At 34.8% G+C, this 22,051-nt stretch overlaps 1 protein-coding gene across 1 annotated transcript; it reads right to left on the reverse strand.

Moving 5' to 3' along the window:
* Positions 1 to 12,517: 12,517 nt before the first annotated feature.
* LOC125074992 lies at positions 12,518 to 21,630 on the reverse strand. The gene is made up of 10 exons (XM_047686514.1): positions 21,516 to 21,630; positions 19,404 to 19,584; positions 18,867 to 19,009; positions 18,530 to 18,667; positions 18,091 to 18,213; positions 16,532 to 16,624; positions 15,783 to 15,907; positions 15,308 to 15,400; positions 14,506 to 14,622; positions 12,518 to 13,690 (listed from the first exon to the last, which is right to left on the reverse strand). Exons 1-10 carry the CDS (start codon positions 21,577 to 21,579, stop codon positions 12,764 to 12,766), a joined length of 2,004 nt encoding a protein of 667 aa, XP_047542470.1. The 5' UTR covers positions 21,580 to 21,630; the 3' UTR covers positions 12,518 to 12,763.
* Positions 21,631 to 22,051: the final 421 nt, after the last annotated feature.

The following is a 22,051-nucleotide window of genomic DNA, read 5'->3' on the forward strand; positions in this document are numbered from 1 at the left end:
ATATATCTTTATTTATAATACAACACTATTACACTTAACTACTTATTTCCACTTTAATTCTACTTTAACTAAAGAACTTTTTCTAGATCGACTTGGCCGGGAATCGAACCCGGGACCTCGAAGTAGCGTACCCATGAAAACACTACTCGACCACGGAGGTAGAGTAGTGTGTAATAATATAATATTATATACGAGTAAATTAATTATCATATCGTTCCACTTCATTTTAACGTACTACTTTATCATGTTCCATTGAATTGGTTGTAGGGCTTTGTGCAAGCCCGTCAGGGTACCGCCACCTCATCAGATATTCTACCACCAAACAGCAATAGTTAATATTGTTGTTTTCCGGTTCGATGTGAGTGAGTCTGTGTGTGTGTTGGTGGTTGTAAGTAGCGCGATGGGGCGACGGTCAGTGCGCCAAATTTGGGGGGGCGCCGAGATCGAGATAGAGTCTCCTGCCCTTCTACATACCCTCAATACCATACGCATATTGTTAGAGTCGGTCCTCGATCACACTGCAATAACGTTCGCTACGTAAGAGAAAAAAGAAAGGTCGTCCTATATTTTCGAAGGGCCGCCTTTGACCTTGTCAGTCCGACTATGGTCATATAAAAGTCCCCGAATATATGTCCAGCCAAGGTCACCAAGATGGTTAAGCTCGGTCCAGGCTGTAAGATTTCTTAAAGTATCAAAGTCCGAGTTCTACCGAATTTTCCACGGGGAGTGTTCCGAGGAATTGTTTGGATTAATCCCGGCAGCTGAATTCCATCTTCGGACATCTCGACAAAATTCTAAATTTCACCAACACCACTTAGATGTCCGTAAATCCACAACAGCGCGATTATTAAGGCATTTTCTGCCTCGCACAACCACTCTGTGGAACCAGCTTTTGCCGGCGGTGTTTCCGAACCGATACGACTTGGGAACCTTCAAGAAAAGAGCGCACCTGTAAACCCCCTGGTGTTGCAGATGTCCATGGGCGGTGGTAGTCGCTTTCCATCAGGTGAGCCTCCTGCTCGTTTGCCCCCTATGCCATAAAAAAAAAAAAAAGTCCATGAGCAGCAGTGACATCTTATCAACAGGTGGCCCACTTGTCAGTCCGAATACCTATATAATCCCAAAAATATATGGGAATGTTTTATTATCTGCTTATAGATAGTCTAAGTGAACGTGCTCTTAATATTGATGTCATGAGATGTATTGAGTATAAGAGAAATAAAGTTATTTAAACCTAAGTAAGTAAGTTATAAACTGTAGTAGTTTATAAACGTAGAGTAGATTTGGAAACGAACATACCCTGATTTGAGAAAAACGTGCGAAAGATGTATCAAGCAACAGGCAAGACAGGCAGGCACCACTGATTTCTCATGTGCTTAATTTGTGTTTATAATTCATCTCGTGCTGGGCGGTGAAGGAAATCATCGTGAGGAAGCATGTGTCTAATTTCAACGAAATTCTGCTACATGTGCAAGCCGCATTGGAGCAGCGTGATGCTCCAAACCTTTTGCTCAAAGGGAGAGAAGGCTTTAGCCCATGTGTTAATTGTTAATTCAGTGTCTGGATGTTTTTATTACCAGGTAGCATCATAATTTAAGTTTGGCCAATTGGAAGTAAACCATTGAAATCTTTTTATGGGGAGTTGTAATAGACGCTGCTGACTAACATTGTATTCTGGTCAAACAAACTCCAGAATAAATTGTCGTAGAACTCAATTAATAGAACAATTAGTATATTTAAAGGAATAAACATAGAATTTAATTTTAGAATCAGATCGAGGATTAAATATGAAATTCGTTTCTATTGGAATAGAATCTAACGGACTTTGAGAAGCATTAAAAACACTTAAACACAATTGTGCGATAAGAAAAAATCCAGACGAAACCAGTGAATACTAGTTTGAAATGACGCTAGCGAAATATGACTGACTAATGACTAGTTACTGTATTCAAGAGACGCTACGTTTTGGTTACAGATAGAAATATGATTTAAGAGGCGTAATTTGCTGGATTGTCATTTATTTGGTGTATTTGACTGCAACGAATAACGGATAGTAGGAACAATTTATATATTATTATAGATAAACGTCCAATAGATTCGCTTTTGCCTTTTTGAATAAAAAAAAACTTATTGCTTAGGATAACACTTAGTTTCTTGAGTTTTGAGAACATGCTGATGTCGAAACTGTTCGTGAAAGGGTTATCATTCTTCTTCCATGAATCGTTCAAACACTCGTCGTGATTTACCAGCATGTAAACAATATTTTTATTAGGTTTTTAGCTACTGAGGCTGTTACTAGTTAAAAATGTTTATGGGATCATCTCCTCGTCTTTGATTAAATATTATTTACAGAAAAGATAGTTTTCGTCCGCGACTTCGCTTGCTTTAAGGGTTGAACAATGCTGACCAAACCCTTAAAACTCCATAGGGCATAGAAAAACCCTTTTTAACTTTGTGTTCACGTTTTTAATCAATTGAAATTGACAATTGGGAGAGATTAGACAGGAAAAAAATAATATACACTATAATATTTTAGAATAATTGTAAATCCATCAATAGGGAAACTCGTAAAGAGGCCACTACTGACAAACACTAAAGATATTCTCCATTACAATCTCAAAATGGCGACCAGATTCGGGAAAAGCTGGCTAAAGACGATCCAGACCAGTTGACAAATCCAAAATCACACGAAAGAAACTCCGAGTCAATGAAGAAATCGTCGTCGTAGAGTTTAACGCAAACTTTTGCAAACACATCAATTTACAGTACAAAAATTGAGATTATGATGCATAGCAATAAAATACGGGTACATTAAAATGACATAATAAGCGTAAATCATTTTATATAACGGCACGGACAGACGTGGATAATTTACAATACAAAAAAAAAAAACGCATAAATTCCCTCACTAATTCCTCCACAGCTTATAAATAGCTATGCGACTCGCCGAAGTTCAAATTAACGGTCATAAAAAAAGCATTCAAATAAATATTTTGGAGTTAACTCAAAAACTAATCCGTTACGCAGATTTGTATCTTTGTTAATTAACGGCTTAACGAATTAATGCATAATATGAATGAAGTTGTTATCTAATTAAAGATTTTCTATTTTCGTATTTAATTATTTATGTCACTAATAATTACTTAATTAGTTCTTTTTTCGTTCTAGAAATCTTTTTTTTCGACTGTCATTAATCTTTATACTTTTTAATTTGTACCATTTAAAACATTTAAAACGCATAGACCAAGGCGAAACGCGCAAAGCGAGATAAATTATTTAGAAGCATCGCTCATGGCTGCGAGCGTTCGATCATTGCCGTCTAAAACGGGAAAAAAGCATTACAATATTAATAATATATTTACAACTGCTTGTAGTAAATCATCTTTGATTCAAAATTACATTTTATGAATGCCAGCCTTTAAATGAATGAGAATCCCGATTGTGTCCCATTCATCCAGATATTCTTGGGGGTCAATTCTACTAATAAATTCTCAATTTGTCAATAAAATCGAAACCTTGTCGTAGCCGCGGTCGTTCTCCTATTTTTACTTAGAATACAATCCAGTTTAGGTTCGGTCGAAGTTGGATCGGAATCGTATCGTAACTGTTACAATAGTAGGATTGGTCCCCTTTATTGTGTTACAGCAGACATCTATGTAGTACAGCGATATTGTCTGTATGAATAAATTTGAGAATGTAGTTCAATAAAATTGCAAAAGATGGCGTTGATTGCTATATTTTTTTAACTTTAAACCCGTGACCAACTATTAAAATGATAATCATCTGAAAACTTTATTTCCTATGGTTACATGAGTGAATTATGCACTTTTTTGTTCCTATTTTTCACGACTGAGATGTATAAGGAAAAGGAAGGAGATTGAAAGTTTTAAACTTCATTCAATTTAAAAATAATGAGCGTGGAAATTATTTTAACTATTCAATAAATAATTACGTAAATGTTTGAATCACAGAGCGAATAAAATACATGCTCGAGCGTGAATTTTGACCACATAAAAGTTTGTATATATTTACCATAGCACACAATATTTATAACCTGTGGAAGGAGGCGACTTGTCACAAAAGGCGGGAAAATAAAACAGCATTTCTAAAACATAGATTTTATTCGCTTATAATTACAGCTGTAAGGCATTTTAAAGGCTGGATTTTGTACTATAATAATATATTATATTATGTAATATATTACCTCGTGACGCAATCTTGCGTTGCTTGGAATGATTGAAGAAAGGATTGCGAAATGCGATCACACGATTCGATTTTAGTTGACCGACCACTATTGCTCAAAAAATAATTAAAATTTTCGAAAGACGATTTATATCGCTTTGGCTTAAACAATAATATCGAATCATGTAAACGGAGCTTAATTATAAACAAGAGAAAATTAAAATACATAACAAAAAATTTTACATGTATTTGTTGTACATTTTTCTTTAATATAAACATTTGACATATCATAAAATAACCATGAACGTAACATAAATATGTTCTTGGAACCTTCTGGAGCACACAAGGGGTCCCAGTTAACTTTAGATCGAATCTTACATCAGGCTTTTGTATTCTAGAAGCATTGCCAATTTAAAAAGATCATTTCTTCTCTATGAATATGAAAACAGACGTCATCTCCTTTATCAAGCTATGTCTATGATAAAAAAAAATAGCCAAAAATTTACAGTGTCTTAATAGAACAGTGATTATTTCGCCACGCCTTTCCTCAATCACCGAAGCACATACTAACACTATATATAATCTCAAAAAAACATTTAAATACGTGGAAAGCCGTGGTTTTATGTGATATGTTATTTATTGTTTTATGTGCATACAACTACGTTATAACAATTACACTTATACGATAAACTTTATAAGAGATTATCACAAAAATAAAATTCATTACAAAGCGATTTTATTATCTAAACATTTCAAAACATTCAATCTTGCGTCTTGTGATGTTGCCAATTGAAAAAAATTATATTAAGTACATAATATTTGAAATAGTATAACCATTGTTTCAAATTAATATTTAGTTTTATATGGCAAGGAAATTTATACAATAAAAATAACTATACATTAGTGCCGATTATTTTGTCGACAGTCTATGATTTGACAGTACTTAATGTTTTGCTAACGCTACCTCTTACTAAGAGAGTGTATACATTAAAATAATTACAATAGTAAAATTAATTCCCTTATATTATTTTTGGACCGTTCATTATCTACGTTACTTTATTCTGTTTAGCGTTGGAAGGGTGTGTTTCACCCTTACGCTTCTGATAACCTTGACCTCCCCTCTCCTCAATTGGTATTGAATCATACTTTATAGGTATAGTTTAATTAGAAAACCCAATTTAGAAAGATGTTAGGCACATTTCCGAGGCACAGGAGTGCGAAACAGACAACTTAAATATTTAAATTTTATTGTACTTTACTGACATACTCTGTAATTGTAATTCATATGATAACAAAGGGTAACTACTGAGTTTCTTGCCGGTTCTTCTCGGTAGAAACTACTTTACCTGTAGCTTTATATTTAATTTAACACTGTAAGATAACGATTCAATAGTTCTTTTACGAGCCTACTTGAATACAAAATATTTTGATTTTGATTTCTTAACAGAAAACCACAATACCTATTTTGTCGACCCTACCCTAGAATTAAACATAGATGGTCAACGAAACATCTTTATTTAGCATAATTTTCTACCCAAAACCATACCATATCCTTGGGAGTTACATAGTTAACAACTTCGATCTTTACTACCCCTAAATCTCCTACCCAGGGTCATTGTACTGTTATAAAAACTACGTAACGATATCGGAAACAGATTATACCATCAGATTTTTTGTAATACATTGAATTCGCAAAACTTGTACTGAAATTCAATGATTTTTTTTAAATTGACTATTTCAAAATAAGTCAATATTATATTTAGCCCTTCAAAGAAAAAAAAAAAAGACTTACAACTAAATTTTAATTAAACTAAACGATACTAAGTCGATTATTTACAATTATCTAAGTACTTATTCTAATACATATTTCTTCTATATACATATAGATATATAATATTATATACTATGTATTTTTCATTGGGTCATTTTGTTTATCGAATTAACATATGCAACAGATAAAAAATAATGATCACGAACTGACATTTTTCTTTCAAAGGCGTCAATGATTTATTTTATTGACGTATATATTATATATTTTCATTGTAAAGTGTTACAAAAATATTATTAAAGCGATTTATATTATGAATAAAGTTAATGGCAGTTTGAATCAATCGCTATTGGCAATGGAAATAAGAATCACACCCGACTATGGAGAAGTATGACCAAACATCTTTTGACAGAATTTACCTTTTGGTCAAAAGTCACCGAACTTTAACAAGATAAATCGTTCACCTCAACAATTTAAGTTACGTCAGGCATTCTTAAGGGAGACCACAGCGTAGATCAAGTGTAATTGCAAACACAAGTGCGAACGGAAAGAGTTCAGGAGTCGTGACTTTTTATGCGTATCGTAGTAGAAGACCAAACGAAAACTCCAATAATATCATAGAGCTAGCCTAAGGCGTATCCTATTGAATTTTATTTCTTATTATATTCGAAGAGGGGTTACTTGGCGTTTGTATCGTACAATCATAGTTTTTATACCATAGTCGGGTAATGATTATTAATATTGAGTATTTTAAATCGACTAGAAATAACGATAAAAAAGCGTCGTGTTTAAGCAGAAACTGAGTCTTATATATTTTTTAATTTGGATGGTAGTTGGTCACCAATGTCCAATGACATTGGTGCCGTGTGAAATTACATAACCAATACGCCACCAACAATGGGAGCTGAGATTATATGTCTGTGTGTGACTTTGCCACAACGATACTAAGTATTGCTGTTTTGCGGTAGAATACATGATTTGTTGGTGATACCCAACCAGATGGGCTTGGACGAAGCCCTACCACCAATATATAGGTATAACTCAAATAAGAAGTATCTTCATCGTCTACAGGAACCGTATGAATACAATTTTATTTTTTCATACATCATCATCACCAGCAATGACATGAAAACATTTCTGAGCGGTGATTGGTGATTGGACAATGAAGACGATGTGATTCGATAATCGGCTTTGAGTATCAGAACGAAAGCGATTGTGACTAAGCATATTTAAAAGTATCTTTTAAATTACTAGTGTTCGTGTACTAGTCGAAATATAGTAGAAAATTTTAGGTAAACATCAACGCTTTTTCTAATCACATTTTTTTTTGTATTGATAACACTAAAGCTCATCTATCAAACAAAACTGTTTATAAACTGATGCCAAAAATTTGAAAACCAATTCGACTCCATAAAGGTTACGATAGGTTTCCGATTCTATTTCGATCTAACTTCGATCGAACGAACTTGTTAGTAGAATTAACCCCTTGTTTTGTCTTTGCCTATAAAGTTATATATTACAGATTGCGAAACAAAATGACCCAAATCAACAAGAATCATTAAATATATTTTATTTACTGAATATTTGTTTTTTTTTTTTATTTTATTTATATTGTAAAGCATTTTTGGTCGGTCTCGTTTCATTTATTGTTTTCCAATGGAGGTAGGATATTAATTTACGAATCACAGTGACGTAGCGATGATTAATTATTATTTATAGCTTTATATGTGTACCGTCAACATAACACTTATTTTTTTAATATACCTTCCACCCTTACAACATTGTTAAGAGAAAAGTTTGTATTAATTAAAATGATTCATAGAAGTACGGTTGGCATACTCTGATTTTTTTTAGCTTACATTTAAAGTAAATTCCAATGGCAGGAGTGACAACAAATAAACCTTTGACCTTCAATCGACATGACATATTTGGTTTATCTAAATTATAAGTGCGATGGTGAGAAAGGGAAGCGTTGAAAAGGAGTAACTACTGAGTTGCTTGGCAGTTCTTCTTGGTAGAATCTACTTGCCGAAATGGTGGTAGCTTCACTTGATATAGTTTTTTAAAAGGCGATTCAAAATTGCCTGGAAAAGCCTACTTAAATAAAGTATATTTTGATTTGAATGCCAGTAAATTTGCTATGTAAGCTGTGGAGTTAAATTTAAAGTGGATATAAGTAGTTTGGAAAAGATTGTTATATTTTAAATAAGGATATATTAATCGGGGACTGTTTCTAGTATATATTATGCAGTTTAAAAAATTTGCAGGACTATTAGGAATATGAAAAACAAAGTATGTTTATCTCTACTGCTCCTGCCATTGGATAGAACGCGTAGATGACAAATCACAATATTTATCTCAAATATATTAATCAAGGTAATGAGTGTATTTACCCTGTTCGTTTTATTTTTGTAACCACTTAAGACTGAACGTGTCATCCGACTTCGAGTTATGAAATATCGTGAGATTCAATGAGTATCTATTTTGAAGTAAATGACGTCACTAGATCTAATACAGTGGCGTAGATATTGTAGGGTCAGGTAGTGCAGTGCACCGGGACCCCGGAGCTCAGGGGGCCCTCTAACCTAAGCTTTGAAAAGTGCGGGTCAGCCATCTCTCCAGCTCTTGAAGCTAGAAAACTTCGACCCTGCTCACAAGATATTTTTTCCAATCTTAAATTTTAAAGGGCAATATACGTTTAAGAGGAAGTGAGGGCCCGATTCTTTTCCTATACACCTTTGCTTACCTACGCCACTGATCGAATATGGCTGAAACGGTTGCCCTACTATCATCTAGACCGTGTTTATTTTGTTATCAATTAACAATAACAATATTTGAACATAGATAAGCGTATCCGCTACGCCACTAATATGAATTGTCTATTAAATTCAAACAAAACGTATTAATAACTTTAACAATAATACGTCAACACTTTCAGCCGTGATTATCGACCACGAGTTGAATTCCTAGAGCACAAATATTTGCACCGCATTGGTCGATGCGCGTGTATACAGACAAACGAAGACGAATTTGGTTAATGAAGGTCACGCGCATGAACCAATGACCGTTCAGGAATAACTTCCTTTGGTCGCTCGTTTCGTGGTATGGACATGCAGACATTTTGAAAATAAATATTCGATAGTGTGCATACAATAAGAGCGACCAGCAAGTACGCTTTTAGTATGAATTCTAGTTACACTTGTATTCGCGTCTTGGCGTTACCGATACACAGACTATGCGAAAAGTTTTCATATCAAAATCACCAGATTTTACGCTAATGATCAAATAATTTACTAGGTAAAACGTTTCAATTGAAAATAACATTACAAAAAAAAAAAAAAAACTAAGTGTATGTCTACGAAACTTTTTTGACCCGATCCCGCAGGAATTACGTCAGGTCCAAAAAAATAACTCCTCTCGCCGTTGGAATAGACATTTCAGTAAGTTGTAATATGTCTTAGTCATAATTATTCTGTCTTGTCTTTCTATACCAAAATTTTTTAATTAACGTTTTATTAAACGTTACGTTTATGTAACGTTTTATTAATCCGGTAAGAAAATCAGTAGTCTAAATATTATATATAGACGGATACTCTTATTTGTAATGTTGAAGAGGTACTACTTAGTTTCTTACCGGTTCTCTTCGATAGAATCTACAACGGAACCGATGGTAGTTTTTGATTATCTTGTAAAATGATTCATATATCTGATTTTGATTTTATTTTTATATATTTATCATAATATACTGAGATAAAAATCACTGTTGTATGTCTTTAGTTAATTTTTGTATTATTATTTATTGTCTAACATATATATATGTTACTGCAAAAGCTCGAAATACCTTAAATCTTAAGATTTTCCAGTAAAACCTAAGATTTACCGATTACGAATGGTAAATGTCCATAAAACTTTGTGATTCGAACTTTTACCATCGTTCACTTGGTAAATATTAGGATTTACATGTGAGGTTAGGTTGGAATGGTAAAAGTCCGAAAAAGTCGTCTCTTTATAATAAATACTTACATTCACCAATTTATGTCGGTAAATCTTAGGTTTTACTGGAAAATCTTAACATTTACCTTAGTTCGAGCTTTTACAGTAACATATATACAGCTATGATTATATATAATATTTTATAAAAGGAATTTACTAACTGGATATTATAGATTAAAGCTGCAATAGAATCTGACTAGTTTATTCATTGTTCAAGGCATTGTATTATTAGTATTATAAAAAAAAGTCCATTGATCCCACTGCTGGGCACAGACCATTCATATTGAAAACGATTCTGTGAAACACAGACAGATAATTTTATTTAACTATAGCGAATGATTCACTAAGCGATATTTGAAATTGAACCCTTTATCTCCAAATCGACACATTTTATTGACTGAGCTGTATCGAATATAATTGAGATGAAACTGCTTTATATAGATTTAGTTAAATAACTAAGAAAAAGACTAAACCAATATACATAAAACTTATACCAGTAGATGTTAGCTACATCAGTTTTGGAGGTTTTAGTATATATGTAAAATTATTATATGCGTCGCAATGTCCTCCGTTTTAAATTGAAACTACTGAGGTCACAAGCGTGAATTTCATGGTCTTTTTTCTTTAAACATACAAGCATATACGATTAATATAATATATCCAAAAACTTCACATATATAGACATATTAAAATACCAAAATGTATATTTTTATACTATGTCTTACTTGTAATGATTATGTCGGTATTGCCAATTAATAAATTTAAATCTTACTTTAAAAAAAAAACATTAATTATTAATTATATGAAAAATTAGTTTCTTGTCGGTTCTGTTCCGACCGGTTGGTTTACAAATAATCTATACTAATATTATAAATGCGAAGGTAACTCTGTCTGTTACCTCTTCACGCTTAAACCGCTGAAACGATTTAGATGAAATTTGTTATGGAGATAGTTCGAGTTCCGGGAAAGACATTGCTCTTTAATACACCCTCGATGGGGTAAAATTGGGGATGATGATTTGTGTGCTATCGATAAAGTTTTACAAAGCCGCAGATTCAACTAGTATAATATAACTTAGAAAAAATCTTGAATATTCAATAGTATATAAAAAAAATTAAGAAACTATAATTCGATTTATGCCGGTTCTGAACGAACGTACCGATAAATTAATCTCGCTCATTGGTCGGTCAATACGTCATCAGTTGCCATCGACCAATAACAATTCATTTGAATTGAATCAGTTAAGCAACGGTACACTAGAATGTCTCGAGACAAATGCCGCGGAACATTTTATAGAAAAGACGCCCGTGGCGATTAAAGGGTACATTTGTATTGGTATTTCGGAATAAAACGTGCTAATGATGAACTATTATATCTATCTATTTATTCGCTCACTCTGATACTCCGATAAGAGTTCAGGCGCAGGACCAACGGCTTTACATGCACACCGAGGCAAGGGACTGAAAATCTTTTGATAGAAAACCCTATAACTTTTTACCAGCCCGACTCATATTTTGAACCCACCCTTTCAATCTGCGACTTCATATCCAGTCAATAGACCAACGAGGCAGTCAGCCTTCAAGATAAATATTTAGAGGCAAGTTGCGTACAAAACTACACTCGGTGACGAATGAGGCGACAATGTGAGAGCATGCAACATGTATCGTGTAACTTAAAATGTTGCTGTAGCGCAGTTTGGGTGTTGCGCGCCGTGTTGCGGGACTAAACGTTCCCTAGTGCATTCGTCGCTTTAATCTAACTTTGATCAGCGGAAACTAGTTTAAACCTGTTATATGCGGACACATATATCGCGGGTATTAATATAATATATAGTTGATTACAATAGTAGGAGTAAAGATAAATAAACGCTTTCGACCTTGAATTGTGACGTCATTTGTCGAGATCTAAATAATTACATACTTAGTGGTAGGTCGTTATGTAAACTCCTCTGGGTAGTTTCATAAGTATTGTTACGTTTCGATTTGAAGGGTGAGTGAGCCAGTGTACAGAAATAAGAGACAAAACATCTTAGTTCCCGAGTTTGTTGGCGCATTGGTTATGTAAGAAATGGTTAATATTATTTACAGCACCAATGTCTATTATATATATATATATATATGATTAGAGATAAAGATACACTTTGGATGTTGACAGAGTTATTTGAACTTCGTCAGTAAAATTGAAGTTGATATAAGTATTTAAGTCAAATATTGTTGTATTATAAATAAAGATACATTAATCAAGAACTGATAGTAGTGTACAATACAGCAGAGCGATTAGCAAACCACGTGGAATATGTAAATCTAAGGTTCGTTTATCTTTACTCCTCCGACCATTGAAATGTACAATTGAAATTATTAAACATTGCTAAACTTTAAACTGAACTGGGATTTTAAACTGCACTTGAATTGAATACTAGGAATGATTAACAAAAAATTGAAATAAAACTAGTTTTTAACGGATTTAATCGCGTATATTAATTATTTTAACATCCCGACGTTTCGAGCACTTTGCAGTGTTCGTGGTCACGGGCAGACCAGATACGCGATTAAATCCGTTAAAAACTAGTTTTATTTCAATGTGTAATAATCGCGAAAATCTAAGATAACAAAAAATTGTTAGCAATTATCCGAAACGACTAAAGCGCCATCTATCGTACGTTTATGTAACTATCACAAACAAGCTATATAAATATGTCTTATATATAATAAATAAGACATTTTTATGAAACCGTGATTGACAAATTATTATAATATATATATATAATAACATATAACAAATAATATATAACACTTAAAAAATAAAATCACTTAAGCGACGTTACGCAATGCCGTTGTAACTGTCGTTCGCGTTCACGTCACTATCTATAGCTGGCAAGTTATCGATAACGGAACTTATCGTCTCAGGAACCGAACTATCGTTGATTAAATTAGACGAGTTAACCGGATTAACAGAATTAACCGTTTCAACAAACATATTATTATCGTTGTCCGAATTAAAATTATTGTCAACGTTCGTATTATCAACTATATCAACGGAGGTTATATTATTATTCGAATTATCCGAAATATCGATAACGTCAACCGTCAAGTTATCGATATTCGCATTAGAGTCGATACCGGATGCGAGGTCCTCGTAGCAGGGAGGCATTTCGACGTTGCTCCTCGCTTCGTTCTCTGTGCAGTCACTTTGACCTTGTCCGTTAATCCCCTCCCTGCTCAAATACTCGGGGGGAGGGCCGTACTTGTATCGCATCGCTTCATTGTACGGGGGGGGCCGCGAACTGTCCATGACTGGATAGTTCTCGAAGTTAGCCCCGAGCAACCTTATCGTTCTACCGTTTAGAGTGTACGTTTCGCGCGAGTGTAGTCTAACGAACTCCAGGTCGTCTATGTTTATTTCGGCCACGTTCGGCGTGTCGGGTCTAGGCTCCTCGGCCCGTCTCCCGAACCTGGGTATGCTGAGTTGGAACCTACCTAGCTGCAAGGTCAGGGGTCGCTGAACGGACAGCTGGTCCATGACCCTGTCGATCGTGTTCCGTCTGAACGTCCGTCGCCTGAGGAATTCTATCGGAGTTGCCATGTAGTTCAACTCCCGCGCCGTCAGGTCCGGATTGGTGAAGTACATGTCGGTGTCGCAGTAGGTCGGGGAGCGGTAGTCGAGGGTGCGGGTTCGGTTCGTGGGCGAGTTGGTCAGCGAGGCTGATCTGACGTTTGTCATTTCAACGTCGCAGCATTGGGTGGGTACCTGTAACACGAGACCGCTTTTGTTTAATAAGACTGGAGGGGTTCAGGTATAATGATGATGTGAGAAAATAATTACATATACGATTGATAATATTAAAACTTTGTTACAGGTAAGTTAGTCAGTAAGTTTGTTAAAATGAAGTTATTTTTGGATTGTCAGCAAGTTCATTACAAGTGAAGCTACCAAAGGTACGCAATTGGAAGTATGTATTTTCTTTTAATTCTTGTATTTAACAAGAACGTTGGGGTTTGTCACGTGCCCGCATTTTCGACGCGTGACTTCTAATTAACAAGATTGTAAATTTCGCGATCAATGTTAAACTATTAACAACAGACTATTTGACTGGATTATTATAAAATGAAAGGAGCCGAGATGGCGCAGTGGTTAGAACGCGTGCATCTTAACCGATGATTTCGGGTTCAAACCCAGGCAGGCACCACTGAATTTTCATGTGCTTAATTTGTGTTTATAATTGATCTCGTATATAATAAATTAATATGTATATATAACATTCCTGTGTATGTGTGAATGTTTATTAAACTCCGAAACAACAGGACCGATTTTGATGTTTTTTGTTTGTGTGTGTGTTCGAGTGGATCCTTGGATGGTTTAGCTTGGACCCGGCAGGTGGTGCTGCAATCGGCAGACAGGTTTTCAACAAATTCTTATATAATTTAACAGGATTACTATCAATAAAACAACTTTTCTATAGAATACGGTCTAATTATTGTACAGCTGACATTGATACTTGCCTATTGAACCAGTCACGCTGTTCATATTCAATTTTATACATTTAACACGACTCACGATCTTACCTGTCTGTACCTAGAGCAGAATATTGCAGAGAGCCGAGCGAGTCCGAAGCCCCCATTGCACGCTGGGTCATCGGTGGCCTCGATCGGTGACTGTGGTGAAGTTGGACTGCCTGCTTCCTGGAATAGAGAGAAAAAAAAACCTTGTTAAATTAACACATAGTCTAAATCTCATTCAGCTATCAGGTCTAGTGGTTAAATATTACTGATTACGAGGAACTGGGTTCCGGCCTGGGCCGATAGTGTTACTGGGTTTTCCTGTCGAAAAATTCTCAGTAACAGTAATCGTAACTTTGGAAGTGAAATTAAAGTGGATTTAGAAATAAATGTATGGATGTATTATAAATAAATATATACTTTATTCCAACCACAAGAGTACAAAAGCCAAACAAACAACATTTGACAGCAAATTGACGCGATATCATTGGTCGAGAGCTTGATTGATCTGTGATATTAGCTATGGATTTGCGGAGAAATGGCGTTTTGAATGTCGACGAAACTGTTATCGGAATTTTGGAAGTAAAATTAAAGTAGATATAATCAGTTAAGTGCAATAGTGTTGTATTATAAATAAATATATATTAATCATAAACTCTTAGTAGTGCACGATATAGCTGAGTTATTAGCGAATCGCATGAAATACATAAATCTAAGGTTTGTTTACCTTTTTTCCTACTTGCATTGGAATAGGCTAAGGCAGTACAATATAGCAGAACTCTTAGAAAAATGCATTGAATGTCTAAATGTAACGTTAAATAGTATTTTTTGGTGTCGAGAATCCATCAGACTATACAAGTATACTCACGGACGTGACTTGCGGACTCCGGACAGGGCTGGCTGAAGCCCCGGGCTCGAGCAATCTAGCTGTGGCTGCTTCGTACCGGGGAGGGTAGCGGGCCTATAAAAAAAAGTTACTACTAAAAAAAAAAGTTTTGGCTCTGTAATGTTACTAAAATATCAATGAAAACATCCAAATACAGTACCAGAAGGTATTTCATACTTACAAGAAAGCATTTAATCAGGGTTTTTTAGATTTGCAAATCTATACATATAATAAAATTGGAGTGTCTGCTTGTAATATTTAAATAACCTGCTTTTACTTAATGCATATGTATGTATACACGGTACATATACCGAAACAACATTTATTTCAATTTTTGTCTGCCCGTCTGTTCGTTCCGGCTAATCTCAGGAACGGCTGGACCGATTTTGACGGGACCTTCCCCGGCGGCTGATGTGATAGGGCCTGACTTAGGCTACGTTTATATTACTCCACTCACGGCGTAGTGGTGCGCGGTGTCGCGGTGCGCGGCGGCGTACCCGCGCAGCGCGGCGCGCTTCATGTGCATCTTGCAGAGCGCCGACACCAGCAGCACCACCGCGATCATGAAGATCAGCGCGCACGCTGCCCGCACGCACACACACACGGATATACATAAACAATCTCGCAACTACAGCCCATTCCGATCGAAGCGGGAAAAAAGGCAAACAAACCGTAGACTTGCGTATTTCATGCGATCCGCTTATAGCTCCTCTATATCGAGCACTACTGAGAGTTCATGATTAATATATCTATATTTATTATACCACACTGTATGTCATGGATTAGACAAGCTCTCGACCAATGATATCGCGTCAGTTTGTTGTCAGATGTTGTTTGTTTGACTTTTTTCCTCTTATGGTTGGAATAGAGTGTAAGTAAGCGATCAACACATTATCATAACCCAACATGTTCAGAGAGACATGGATGTCTATTTTCCAACCAATTTTTATTCAAGACTAAAAATAATGCTATCTAAAAATTCAAATATGTAACTTACCCGCAATTTATATAAAAAATATCAAAAAAAAAAAACATAAAATTACGTAAAACTAATAAAATATATCGTTCCTTATCATTCATTACCCATTCATTCAATAATTTTCTCCTCACTAGTGTAAGTCAAATGTTATGTCGATTCAAGGTCATAGTTGTTTATTTAAATTCTCTCCTATTCCCATCGGAATAAAGTATACATCAATAACTAACCGGTGACCGTGTATATAGTCGACTGAATGAACCCGTAATCGTCCGGTGCGTGTCTGTCTTCGAACAGCGGCGGAAACTCGACTTCCACGTAACCTGGAGATAAACAAAAAGTACATTAAAAAAAAAAAACAAAATATACTTCATTCAAGTAGACTTTTTTACAAACACATTTAAACTATATCAAGTAAAGCTACCACCGGTTCGGAATGTAGATTCTACTAATAAGAACCGACAAGAAACTCTTTAAATATACAAGTATAAAAAGTTTGTATAATTAATAATGTCTGACTTTGCTATGAAATGTTATACATTAATAAGGACAAAATAATATTTGTCCCAGTGATTATGGAACAATAGCTGCACATAGAAAACCGGTCATGGTCAAATTTTGAAGAGCTCCAGCCAAACCGGCCGGTTAGACGACAGTGCAACGGCTGTATAAGATTAAAAACGTAAACATAATTACAAACTAAATCGATATCGACAAACTCCAATTCTAACTTCACTAATGTATACTAATTGACATTAAAAATTTAATTTAAATAAATGTTGCATCATTTTTTTTTGTCAAACGTAGATGAGGAACTTGCGGTTTACAATGAAACGAAATCAAAACAAAACCTGTCGTAGATTTTTACATTCCTAACAAATCTTTTGAATAAACGCGAAGTTTAGTATTATTATACACCCAGTTACCGAGATGGCCCAGTGGTTAGAACGCGCGCATCTTAACCGATGATTTCGGGTCCAAACCCAGGCAGGCACCACTGAATTTTCATGTGCTTAATTTGTGTTTATAATCCATCTCGTGCTCGGCGGTGAAGGAAAACATCGCGAGGAAACCTGCATGTGTCTAATTTCAAACGAAATTCTGCTACATGTGTATTCCACCAACCCGCATTGGAGGAGCGTGGTGGAATATGCTCCAAACCTTCTCCTTCAAAGGGAGAGGAGGCCTTAGCCCAGCAGTGAGAAATTTACAGGCTGCTTATGTATGTATACACCCATACAGTCAATGAAGAAGTTGTCAGAGTTGGATGTAAACGACAATAATTCTAATTGTTATACTGCCTGTTAATAAAACGCAGACACATTGAAATTACATGATTTGATATAACAACGGCATAGACAGAACATCTATGTAGAAATAACAATACATAAAAAAAAAAATATATATATATAAGCAAAGATCCAAATCATTCATACAGATAAAAGTATGTAAAAAAAAGGCGCTAAGAATATTTTTTTCTTCGTATAAAATTGTAATATAAATTACTTGGATAAATTAACAAAGATTTTTAATATAAAGAAACTACTGGATACTCAAACAGATAACACTTGAATGTCTGCCAAGTCTGTTTTTCATCAACTCTATGGTCAAAATTTTGTCAATCAAATATAATATGATTTATATTAAAAGTAAAATTTAAATTAAAAACTATTAAATCATTATAATATAGATATAATTCACGAGAAACACGGAATAACAGAATAAAGATATGGATGAAGAAAAAGGAGAGATGGGGGGGGGGTATATATCTTAGCAAAGTGATGTTTACCCGCCAGCGTGGAGTAGCGATGCTCGGCGCAGCACGCGGGCTCGCGGCACAGCGCGGAGCCCGCCCGGCAACACGCCGACTCCGAGATGCAGCGACCCGACGAACAGTTCAGCTTGTCGTTCCCTGAGTCACGGGCCACGATAACAAATAAGCAAGATTGTTTCTTAAAAAATAACTTCGAGCGTCGTAAAAGTATGACTATCAATATATATAATAGCATTAAAATCGTCATCCTTTTGATTGTAAATTCATTATTAATTTAAGTAAATTATTATTTTAATTAGCACAAAAATCAATAAATAAGAAAAAAAAAGGCTATTTTAATTTGTAAAAACTCCTATTTATGTAAAAAACCTTTTTTTTTGTAAAACTGTACACCATATCATAATCAAAGCAATATTTTATGAATGTAATCGAATAGAGCAGTAAGTATACTCACGGCTGCAGGGCTGCGGCGGACAGAAGGGCGGCGCCTCGTCCTCGGCCTGCGGGCAGTCGCGCCAGCCGTCGCACACGTAGGCCGGCAGCACGCAGCGCGGCCCGCACCAGAAGGCGCCGCGCGCGCAGTACGCCGGCCCTGCACGCCCGCACGCACGTGTACTCGCGCCGTGTTAGTGCTCCACGTGGCACCGAGGCACAAGTGTACTGTAGTGTACACTCCCAGCACCCGACTCGGTTCGACCTGGGATTTGAACCCAAAACCGCGATCTGTGACCTCATATCAAGCCCCGGGGCAGTTAACGACAGCCATGTAAAGTAATACGACTCATATTCACCTCTAGGCTGTACCAAGATGTACAGGGTGATGCTGAATGGGGGCGCAGAGCACATGTAGTGACCGCTGTCCGATAGCTGGAGATTGGTTCGTTCTAGCTTACTGCTCACCGACGCGCCCCCAGCTGGCTCTATGCTGAAAGGTCTGTAAAAAAAGATATATTTAATTTTTAATAACTTAACCCTTAGTCGGAACATAGGGAACTATTTTCCCACCTACCTGAGCTAGCTAAATTCCCAAATATTTTTGAAATGGCAACTTTTTAAGTTGTATTTTTTACACAAAAATACATTACATTATTTTCAGTTTCAGTAATTTATAAATTATTTTATATATCCTGATATCGAACATGACCCAAGAATATATTCGCAAACCATGAAAAACATTTTTATTATACATAATATATATATATATAAAGGGTTAATTCAAATAGACTAGCAATTCAATATAAGAACAGCGTAAGACACAACACTTCCAGTGGCAATTTGTCGTTACAGTTTAAATAATGGCAAAAATAATTATGCTCCCTGATCCTCACCTGCCTCTATCCGTTCCATTGTCATTCACATAGTTCCACACGTAGACCCTCGGCGTGGTGTCCCCCCGCACCTCGCATACCAGAGTCAAATTATCATGTTCCTGCCGTACAATAATATCTATATACTCTGTGTCCCCGGGGCTGTAGAGGGCTAAGAATGGTGGCTGTGGATCGCTTGAGCCTGGGAATCAAAGAATAAATTATGAGATTTACTTTAGTTTGCATAGAAGAGTAAAGAGTATAAGAACTTTCCATATACAATGGAACTTTGTAGCCCAGTTATATACTATATGCTGCCCTTGATTAATATATCTATCTATACATATTATAAAATTGGAGTGTCTGTTTGTAATAATAATACATGGTACATATACCAAAATAACAATATTTTTCAATTTTTGTCTGTTTGTTTTGGCTAATCTCTGGAGCGGCTGGACTGATTTTGGTGGGACTTTCACTGGCAGATAGCTGATGTAATAAGGAGTATCGTAGGCTACTTTTATTTTAGAATTATATATAAAATAATAATAAAGTCACGCTTTATTCGTTTAATACATTTTTTATTTGCAATACAACTATTCATTCTTGTGTGAAAGACGATATGGTTAGAAAGAATGTTACTTGTGAGATGACGTCTGACAGAGAAGTATGGAAGAAGAAGACATGCTGCGCCGACCCCAAGTAAAATTGGGATAAGGGCAGGAGGATGATGATGACAACTATTCATTCTGACTAAAAGAACTGTCCAGTTCGTTTTTAATCATGTCTTCATAGTTTATTTTATACTTTAATATTATAAATGCAAAAGTAAGTACTGTCTGTCTGTTACTCTTTCAATAAAAACCATTGAACTGAATTTGATTAAATTTGGTATGAAGCACCTGAAGACCATACCCAAATGCGAGTAGAGCTCATTCAACAAATAGTATTATGGATATGGCTTTAAGTACATACAAGTACATACAGTTATTTTTTTTATTGGTGAGGCTAAGACTTGACCATTCAGAATCTGTTACATTACATTAATATTTTTAATTGTTTAACATATTTATAATTCAGAGATCATAACCTCATACTTCATTTAAACAAATATGTGTTGTTTATACTACAAATATGTAAATATGACACGATGCCACATTTTTTTTAGTAGAAATGCCTCATTTTTAGGAATTGCTTGAAAAGGTTTTGCTAGGAGTGAGGATCACAATAGCCCAAAGGGCCAGGAAGAAATCTATGACTATTTATATTGTTAGGTGGCCCATAAACCATCGCACCATAATGCTTCGAGCTACCTATAATATAAAAAAAAAAACTCTGCAAAACACTCTGCAGCTACTGGTGTATGTTTTAGGTATATTGGTTGTTGTTTTGTCAGTTTGGCATTACAAGCATAGCAACTCCTCATATATTAGTGTATATTATACACAATATGTTGAGTAAACATAGAAATAAATTTATAATACATATATATGTACATTCCGTTGACAGTTTTCATGTTTAACAGACCTTCAGGAAATTTTATCTGACCTTTATTATCTGGTGTTTAAAATTGAATGAGAAGGTTAAACTTTGTATAAGTTTTAAGTTGTGAATATTTAAATATATTTTTTTTTTCGAGTTATTGGTTGTATAAAGTACAATTAAAACTACTTTGTCGCAATTTTTTTTTTTAAATTTCTTTGTTACCATAATTTATTGATGTATATGCTTATCAAATACAATATTTTTTCAGATTGATTTTTACACATATTAATATATAATGTATGTTTATATTTCGACTTTATTTGAGTAATGATTAAAAAATATAACTGTTAGATTTAAATATTAGGCTTAAAGAGAAAGGAATGCTGTTTGTAACGAAAAAAATACCGTTAATTCGTTAGAGACCATTGCGTTAGAATTTTTTTTCACAATAAAATGTCATGAAACCTTTGCAAATTATTATAATTGAGGAAAAACCTTTAACAAAACTGTACATTAAACAAACTGTTATGAACAATTATAGAACCAAGGCCCTTTAAAGATGAAAAATAATAATTTTTTCAAACCTATATACATAATATTCGATACAAACATAATTTCGAATGGTATGAATAAAATTTTTATACTCACATGTTTCTATGATAAGGAGAAGAATAGTAAGGCATATAAAAACACTTTTTACGAGTCTAAACATTTTTATTTATTTTACATTTTCACAACACTGACATTCAACAAACTACGCCATTTTTGTTTGAGAAAAATGCGTTTCGTTTTACGGTTTACGCTATCAAAAATAATTACATATTTTATCAAAGTATTTAATTTAGAAAATATACAATGATAATTTTTTCTTAAACAATAAGCATACAAGTAAAAAAAATCACCTAAAGAAAGTTTCAATTATATTATAGATACAATTAGATATTATTCGTGACTATTATTACAGATGTAAAAGTAGGTCTGTTTCTTTGTTACTGAACTATTTGAAATTGTGCATATACGCCTGGGTTATAGGGTATCTGACACCCTCTTCGCTCCTTTCCATCCCGGATAAAACTTGTTGCTACATATAAGTATGCTACATATAAGTATATACTTTTATTATTGCTTTTAATGATATCATTTTTTTTAAATATAAATTGCAAGCACCAGCTTTGTGAGCCGAT

This window comes from Vanessa atalanta, chromosome 29, assembly GCF_905147765.1.
Source record: "Vanessa atalanta chromosome 29, ilVanAtal1.2, whole genome shotgun sequence".
Lineage (NCBI taxonomy): Eukaryota > Metazoa > Arthropoda > Insecta > Lepidoptera > Nymphalidae > Vanessa > Vanessa atalanta.